The sequence below is a fragment of the Eriocheir sinensis genome, unplaced genomic scaffold (assembly GCF_024679095.1).
Source record: "Eriocheir sinensis breed Jianghai 21 unplaced genomic scaffold, ASM2467909v1 Scaffold221, whole genome shotgun sequence".
In the NCBI taxonomy this organism is placed as follows: domain Eukaryota; kingdom Metazoa; phylum Arthropoda; class Malacostraca; order Decapoda; family Varunidae; genus Eriocheir; species Eriocheir sinensis.
Genome location: NW_026111523.1, coordinates 208,465 through 216,952, shown reverse-complemented (window position 1 = coordinate 216,952; position 8,488 = coordinate 208,465). Strand labels below are relative to the sequence as shown.

The following is an 8,488-nucleotide window of genomic DNA, read 5'->3' as shown; positions in this document are numbered from 1 at the left end:
GGAAGGGAAACGATTTTGTTCGCCAAACAATGGATGATGGCATAAAACGTTTCATGAGCCGAAGAGTTAAGAGAGCCTGGCAGGACGCCACTCATGATACTGATTCATACTTATAATGAAGCGACGTGAAAGACTTCCAACAATCAAGGATCATTAACATAAGGCTTCTAAGACAATCAGCAAATAGATTAAGTCCAACCCTAAGCCAGCTATTAGTATGTAATAGCTTTTCATATGATCACCAAAGATGTATCAGCATTTTCAGTGCTAAGTATGAAATTCCTCATCTTATCTTCCCTGTTAGCCTTTTTCAGTGCAATCTTCGCCGTATACCTCCCTTTTATATGACACTAAATATGCGTATTCCACTGCTGTTGAGGTCACTGTCAAAGAGTGATTGTGTCTGTGTGTGTGTGTGTGTGTGTGTGTGTGTGTGTGTGTGTGTGTTTAGAGGGCCTCCATCCGGAAGGAGTTACGATGGGAAATAATTGGTTATTGTTCGGCATTGTAATTCATCGCACTCCCCTGCCGGAACGCCGATGACTGGTGGGTAATTTCAACCATATCTTTTAATATACTCAGGTCAACGGTGTGTGACATTCGCCTCTAACAGCTCCTCACCAAAACTAAAAACTTAAGTAACCATCTGCTGTTTTTTTTCTTTTCCTTATTAGGTGGTGGCTGAACCTTCGTCCCCTATCGCCGTGCTCCCTCTTCCTTTGTTGCACGTCTGCGACCAGTACGGACGGGGCAAAAGCCCAAGGTGCCCCTTTGCTGGTTCAGGCCATTGTTAATTCAGACGGGGCGTGACCGCAGCCCGTCTTTTGTGCATGGACGCCGCCGCCGCCTTGAAGGGGCGTATAGCGTTTGCTGCCCGTTGCTCCGGTCAGCCGCCGCCGCCGGAGGGAGGAGGTGCACCGCGTCCCTCCCTGCGTCTGGCCGCCGTTTGCAGCGCTCTCCAGCAGCGCCTCCAGTTATGTGGATCAGCGCCTGGAGGGTCGGGCGCTCGCCGGGCCCCCGGCCTGATTTACGGCGTTCACCAGGCCCCTGATGGGGAGGAGGCACGGGGCACTACTGAGGTTCTCCGTGCATGGCCAGCGCGTGGCGAATGATGCTGGCCAGCTCGTATGTGTTCTATGTCCCTGATCCACGGGGGACGTCCAGAGGCAGCCCGGCACAAGCCATGACGTGAAGGGCTCCGGCCCTCATTCCTATTTCATCTGCCTCATGTCCAGCGTCGCTCGGCCACGCCCAAGTCTAATCACGGTGGCCTTCTGGGCCTTCGACTGCTGTCGCGCACACACGTTATCGCCCTTAATCGTCGTTGTGGGCGTAGCCTTCCTGGCCAGTTCCTGCAGCGTGTGGGTGATTCCGGCACGACGCCTCAGCAGGTCTGGCAGCGAGGGGTCTGTTGCGAAATATCTTCAACAGTCAGCTCCATGAAGTGAAGCGAGTTGGCCAGCCAACGCCTCCTGACGCAGGCGCCGACCAGTCGCTGTACCCCGGCCACCACCTGCAGCCTCTGCAGGATGGACGCCTCCTTCACGAGGTCCCCCACGCTGCCACTCGTAGTAGTAGTCTTGATGACCAGTTCCTCACCGCTGTGAGGGTCCCACACCTTGCAGCCAGGAGCCGAAGGCCCCGGCGCCCAGAGTCTCGTGCGCTTTGCTGCTCAGCAGGGCTTCCTGTCGCTTCGTCGAGGAGAGGGACGCCTGCCTCTCCCTGAGCGCTGAGAGACTCACGGCGTGCCTCTCTCTTCAGCGGAGAACTGTTGCTGCTTTTCTCCAGCGGGCCTCCGCCTGTCAGGTAGCTTTCCAGTAGTCTTTAATTCTTCCTTTCCTCGTGTTCCCTGAAGCGCCCCTGCCGCTGTTTCTTAGCGGGCCACGACGAGCACTCGGCGTCTGGTGCCGGTCTCTTTGGTGACTTCCTCGTCTTGTCGTCCCTTGTTGTCCGGGGACGCCACTTGGTGCTCGGTGTCTGTGCCATCTCTTGGCACTTCCCTGTCTTGTCGTCTCCCTTTACGTCCGGGGACGCTCACTTGGTGCTCGGGCGTCTGTGCCGGTCTCTTGGCACTTCCTTTGTTACCCTGTTGTCCCTTTGCTGGTCAGGGGACGCCTACTTCATGCTCGGCGTCTGGTGCCGGTCTCAGGACTTCCCTTGTCTTGTCGTCCCTTGTCCCGTGGGGACGCTCACTTGGTGCCGGCGTATGGTGCCGGTCTCTTGGTGACTTTGTCTTGTCCCCTTGCTGTCCGGGGACGTCACTGGTGCCTGGCGTCTGGTGCCGGTCCTGGTGATTTCTTGTCTGTCGTCCCTTGCTGTCCGGGGACGCCACTTGGTGCTCGGGCGTTCAAGTCGGTCTTTGTGACTTCTTGTCTTGTCGTCCTCGTCGTCCGTATTCTCACTTGGTGCTCGCGTCTGGTGCCGGCCCTTGGTGACTTCGTCTTGTCGTCCCTTGCTGTCCGGGGACGCCTACTTGGTGCTCTTCGGCGTCTGGTGCCGGTCTCTCGGTGACTTCTTTATCTTGTCGTCCCTTGCTGTCCGGGGATCGCCTACTTGGTGCTCGGCGTCTGGTGCCGGTCTCTTGGTGACTTCTCGTCTTGTCGTCCCTTGCTGTCCGGGGGACGCTTCACTTGGTGCTCGGCGTCTGGTGCCGGTTCCCTGGTGACTTCCTTGTCTTGTCGTCCCCTCGAAGGTCCGGGACGCCACTTGGTGCTCGGCGTCTGCGCCGGTCTCTTTGGTGACTTCCTCGTCTTGTCGTCCCCTTGCTGTCCGGGGACGCTCACTTGGTGCTCGCGTCTGGTGCCACCCCTTTGGTGACTTCCCTATCTTGTCGTTCTTGCTGTCCGGGGACGCTCACTTGTGTCGGCGGCGCTGCGGGCCACAACGGAGCACAAGCTTTTCTTTCACTACGTCAGAGACTTTTCTCTCCTCCTCCAGCCAGAGGGACTTCCCTTGCAGGTTTGTTCTTCTTGGGCCAGAGGCGTGGGCAATGCAGCCGTCACTCATACCTTTTCTTCACTACGGCAGGAGACGTCTCCTCCCCAGGCAGAGGGGACTCCCTCTTTATGGGCTTGTTCTTCCTCGGTGCTTGAGGTGCTGCCGGAGGCCGAGGTGGGTGATAACTTCTTCACGGTCTGGTCGATCCATCACGCAAGCTGTGTACAGTAACAGGGGCCTCACAAGGCGTGACCCTAAGCACCTCGGTTTCATGGAGATGTTTTGGGAAATTAGGGAGATTGGAGCTGGCAGAGTCTGGCGTAGTCTAGAGCTAGTGGATTTCTACACACCGCCTTCTCTTATATCGCATCCAATAATGAACAGATAAATAAACGTGTTAACAATGTGCAAAAACCTACACACACACACACACACACACACACACACACACACACACACACACACACACACACACACACACACACACACACACACACACACACACACACACACACACACACACACACACACACACACACACACACACACATATTCTCTTTCTCCTCCTCTTCCTCCTCCTGCTCCCCCTCCTCTTCCTCTTCCTTCTCGTCGCACTCTGCCATTCCCTCCATTCCTTGCCACCAAACCCTCCCTCTACCCTCTCTCCCTGCCACCCCACCCTCTCTCCCCTCCACCCTGCTAGCTCCTCCTCTCCTCTACAACCCCATATCCTTCCCTGCTACACCTCCCCAGCCGCCCCTGCCACCCCCCTACCAAGCCGACCTTCCTTGCACCACACTTAAAAAGGTGATGAAGGACTCCCCGAGCTAGGCAGATAAGACCATATAGTTCCACCACCATTATCACTCTCCTACATAACACCCTCCTCCCTGCTACACACCCAGTCTTCCTTACCCCCATCACCCTTGCTAATCACCCTGCCTCCCTCCATCCCACATCTCCCCCTTGCCCCCCTCCTCCCCACCTCTTGGATCCCACACTCCATTAGTTATCCACTGAAATATAAAGATAAGCCAGGCGTGGCCATTACGCCTAACTGTGCACGGAGAGACGGGCGACGTGTCCGGGAAATACAGGAAACAGCATGGCGCGGAAGGAGGCGCCACTACACAATGGAGAAAGGAGTAGTTGAGGGAGTAGGGCAGAGAATAACTGGAGGAGGTACAAGATGATTAAGATGAGGAGGATCGTCGAATTGTAGGAGGAAGGAGAGTCTAGAGATGATAAAGATGAGGGTGAGAAATAGGAGCGGACTTGTGCTCACAGACATTTGTGAAGATTGTGACCATATCGAGGCTGCTAACTGAGAAGGTTCTAAAGTGCTTTGTGAAGAAATGGGCTCTGTCTTTGTTCTCCTCAGCCTGCACGGAGGTACTGTTATGGCTCTCACGTGGCAAAGTTCTGAATCGCATGCTGCAACTTCAGGAAAATAACGATATTTGCTGCCAGAAGGTCGAACCTCGAAAGAAAATCTTCTTCACGAAATGATGCAGATGACTGTTTCATAACAAAGTTGCCTACTTGACATTCTTCTCTGAAGTGAAGATTCCTGAATATTTCGCTCCGGAAACCTTGCAGTATACGCACACAGTTCGTGAAAGTGGCAATGTTCAAATTATGAATTCAACTTTACGTGAAAAAGTTCAGGAACAATATTTAACTTTCTTCCCTCTATAACCGCTATCTAGATTCTATGGCAGAATCAGATGCAGTTTCCGTGAAAGGGAGATCTCAGCTCATCTTCTGCCAGTGATTGGAGAAAGTTCTTTACAAAGTGACGGTAAATCAACAACAAGAAATAATGGGAATAAAAGTTTTCATCCTCCTGCTCAACAACGATCAAAGAAGCAACGATGAAACAGGACATTAACGAGAAATATCAAAAAAAAATAAAAAGCAGCATCAGGATTAGCGTCCCGTTGTAGAAGACTGAAACGCCGAGGCTCCGGGAGGAAGGCAGCAGCGAGCTCCTCCACGCCTGGCGCCAGGAAAGGATGCTTGCTGCTGTCTGCCAAATGACTCTGGCGGCGGTGATGGCCGCGAGGCCTCTGGTGCCGGACACGGGCGTTCAGGCGACAAGACTTTGACCTTTTACCCAGCCCGTGAGCATTCATCGAGGCCAGCACATTGCCCGACACTTGTGCCCTAATGTAGCACTGGTGCCCGGTGCCAGACTTTAACACTAACGACGCTATCGACAAATTCCCCCCCTCCTTTATATTCAACCAATGAAACCTAACCCAATCTGAGACGTCCCACTCCCGCGGCCAGGGCTAATTAGGACAGGTGACTCTCAGAGCGAAACTCAACACAGTGTCCATCAACAGCTCCCAGGTATGTCGGCATGAAGAGTATTGAATGAAGGGAGATGGAAGTCTGCAGAATCACACTCACTTTACGAAGCAAGTGCATGTAAATCCTGGTAACCAATGACTGTGGCTGTAATGGCCCAATATTACTACAGTGTAATAGTATTTTCCCATGTAAATAGGAATTAACCTGGGGAATTGTTTGCTTGCAGCAAGATGCCTATATATGTATGTGGGTTTACTCATGAGAGAGAGATGAGAGAATGCACAAGAGTACAAGAAGGAGGAAAAACATGAAAGTGATGAGAGAGAGAGAGAGAGAGAAAGAAGCTGTGAGAGAGGGAGAAGCTGAGAGAGGAAGAGATGGGTGTTAAAACAAAGAGGCCTGTTGGCCTATCCCATATCTCCCCTACAATCTAAGTGTCAACAAAATTCAAGAGAGTGTCGAGGGGTCAAAAGCAGTGTCTAGATTGCTTGAAAGTGGTCAATCTGCACTTCTTTTTAATTATTGCTGAAGCGGTAAAATTTAGCCCCCTGGCTGATAAAATACCAAGAGACCTTATATTACGATATTGGGCCTACCAAAGGGAAATCTCAGGTCTCAAGCAAATTAACTTTCTGCGGTCCAGTTTAATCTCCGTGGCACGTCACCACAAAAAAAGGCATTTTAGGGGCTGAGCTAGCCTTCTCCGGTCGGTGGTAGGTTGTGGAAAGACTCATTCTCCTGACGACACTTGTATTTACACTTTCAGGTGAGGAAAGGAACTGTTCACGGTCTTCAACTCACTTTGGCGTATAATACTATAACTTGAGACTGACGAAAGTTCTCACGGCGACGCCGCCCCTTTCAAGGTGTGCCATGGCAAGCCTGACAGATAGGGAAGCTGAAAAATGCGTCAGACCAAGGTGGCAACATGCAGCAGTAAACACTTTTTGAAGCTGCGTTGTGAGGGTTGCCTGTGGCAGGGGTGTGTGAAGAGAGGAAGGAAAGGAGAAGGCCAAAAGAGGTGGTGCTGTGTGTCGTTCTCCCAGGGGTAACAATGGATAAGCGCAAACACTTTCCCACTAGTTTAGAATTTAGAGACTCCAATTAAGGTGGAATGGTGGAGTCTGTGTTTTCCTGCAGTGAAAGCGTAATACAATTATGTTGGTGCTACTTATTGCCACGCGATGTGCATACAGGTTAAGGTGTTAATGTCAACCTGTGTTCAGGGTATTTACAAGAGATGTAATTAGTGATGTAATAGCTAACCTCTAATAAGTGGACTCCTGCCCTATGACCCTTAGTTCATCATCAGAATCCTAAACAATAATTATCTCAAGTAACTTTCTTACCAGTCGTGTTACCTATATCACTTGGACAGGTGATGATCCTGTATGCGATAATGGTGCCTTATAAGACTGGAGTGAATAAACTACTAATTTTACTCTGTGTTTAAATAATCAATAATTAGTTCTACTTTGAGGTATAATGAACCTACATAATTAATTAAAAGAGCGCCCATGAGTTGACTACACGTTTCCACAAAGTAATGGTGGCAGCGGTGTGGATGATTTACTTTGATGGTGTGAACAACAGGCTAGGGACGGACGGCTTCACTTGGTTTGAGAGTTGGTGTCGGGAGAAATGAAATTAAATTGTCCAACATGCCTACCAGGAGACAAGAGGTAAACTTGAGTCCTCCAGAAGCCAACTTGGAGGACCCCAAGAGCCAGAAGTGAGGATGGTAGAGTTTGAGAACAAGTTGAAAAGAGCTTTAGGATATTATTATTGCACAGGGGAAATTCATAGCCAACTATGGTAATGAGACCCTTGTCCAAGACAGAAGTAGGAACCTCACACACCCAAAACTATTTCCTACCTAAGGCCAGGGACATACCCATCCTGCAGTTACATGAACTGGATTTAGAGGCTGCAGGGAAACTCAGTCGGTCTTCTTTGACCTTCCCAGTCGAACAATGTAACCGCCACCGAGGATGGGGATAGAAATGAAGGTGGCTAAAACAAGAGTTAGTTCAGATCTTGCCATGCTCATTCATAATCAACAGGGAAAAAGTAATTACTTCCAGTCTTGGGAGGATCTAAACAGTTCCCTAAAAACCCCAGTTGCTGCTGAGGTGACTCTTGATAGGGCCTTGGCAGCATTTTGAGAGCCATCAGTATGACTGGGCTCTCAACCCCACACAGGGAATTTATGAATACTCCTAATGTACAAATATGCTGTTATTGAAAGTAAGTTCCCCAGTGACCCTCCCTAACAAAGAAAAGGCCATAAAAGGAAATTGTGGGTGGATTGCCAGCAGAGGCAAAGGAAGGGTAGAAGGCTTTTGGATGAGAGTTACCCCCTCAATAAGTTTGTTGACCGAGTGGAGCACGCCAGGAGACAACTCATAATTGCAAAGCATGTCCCTACAATAGGTAGAGTTGAGAAGAATTTAACCTGCACTCAGGAAGCCACTACCCCAAAATCCACGAGTCAAAGAGTGAGCTCCAGGAACTTAAAAACAACTTTGATTCACTCTCAAAGCAGAAAGCTTTGAACGCCTCACCCCGGAAGACAGCGGTATTGCTCCTACTGCCGCAGTAATTCCCATGACCACGGTGGAATGCACCGCATGAGCCCACCACCAGGACATTGTTTTGATTGTCTACGTAGGAAGTACTGTGAGACGCCGGGCACCCAAATTGTCAGGGAAGAAGCCCCAATCTAACTCACGCTGACTAGGATCCATGAAATACTTCCAATAATATCCATCGCAGTAAATGGGAGAATCGTGCAGGCTTTACAGGTTGACTTTACAGGCAGTGGCCACAGCTGGTAAAGAAATCAGTAGTAGAGAGACAAGGTGGGAGAGATCAGTACCAGGAAAGAAACGCAAACCCTAGCTGGGTGACTGGCACCCTCTATTTAACAGGGAATGGCCTGGCTCGAGATAGCCAGTTGGAGAAGAAAAAAAATTATAAAACAGTGGTTCCCAGTAGTGCCAGACAGCTACCTGGATTCAGATGTTTTGTTCGGCTGTGACGTTTTTGGACAGGCCAGCCTCACCTGGAATCAGTCAAACCGCCTTATGCTGTGGGGAAATGCCACCTATCCTGTGTCCAGAGTAACAAAGAAACCAGGGCCAAGGTGGAAAGAGTGCCACAGAGCCTTTCCTGTTTAAGGGAAAATCAAAGGTTAAAAAAAAAAACATCTATTCTTCAGCTCAGAGTGAGGGAA

The 8,488-nt window shown here is 50.5% G+C and overlaps 1 protein-coding gene across 1 annotated transcript; it reads right to left on the bottom strand.

The window, feature by feature from the left end:
* Positions 1-1,211: 1,211 nt before the first annotated feature.
* LOC126990914 (hepatoma-derived growth factor-related protein 2-like) lies at positions 1,212-4,370 on the bottom strand. The gene is made up of 7 exons (XM_050849554.1): positions 4,245-4,370; positions 3,009-3,134; positions 2,554-2,765; positions 2,194-2,455; positions 1,895-2,053; positions 1,619-1,685; positions 1,212-1,408 (listed from the first exon to the last, which is right to left on the bottom strand). Exons 1-7 carry the CDS (start codon positions 4,368-4,370, stop codon positions 1,212-1,214), a joined length of 1,149 nt encoding a protein of 382 aa, XP_050705511.1.
* Between the last annotated feature and the right edge of the window lie 4,118 nt (positions 4,371-8,488).

Bases quoted from the DNA above. Each gene is read 5' to 3' on its own strand.
- LOC126990914 (XM_050849554.1), bottom strand. From the start codon at position 4,370: ATGCGATTCAGAACTTTGCCACGTGAGAGCCATAACAGTACCTCCGTG. The intron at 2,456-2,553 runs GTAGGCGATCCC...GTCCCCGGACAG, and splicing joins CACCAGACGCCGAGCACCAA to CAAGGGACGACAAGACGAAG. The intron at 1,686-1,894 runs GTGCTCGTCGTG...ACGAAGCGACAG, and splicing joins AGACCGGCACCAGACGCCGA to GAAGCCCTGCTGAGCAGCAA.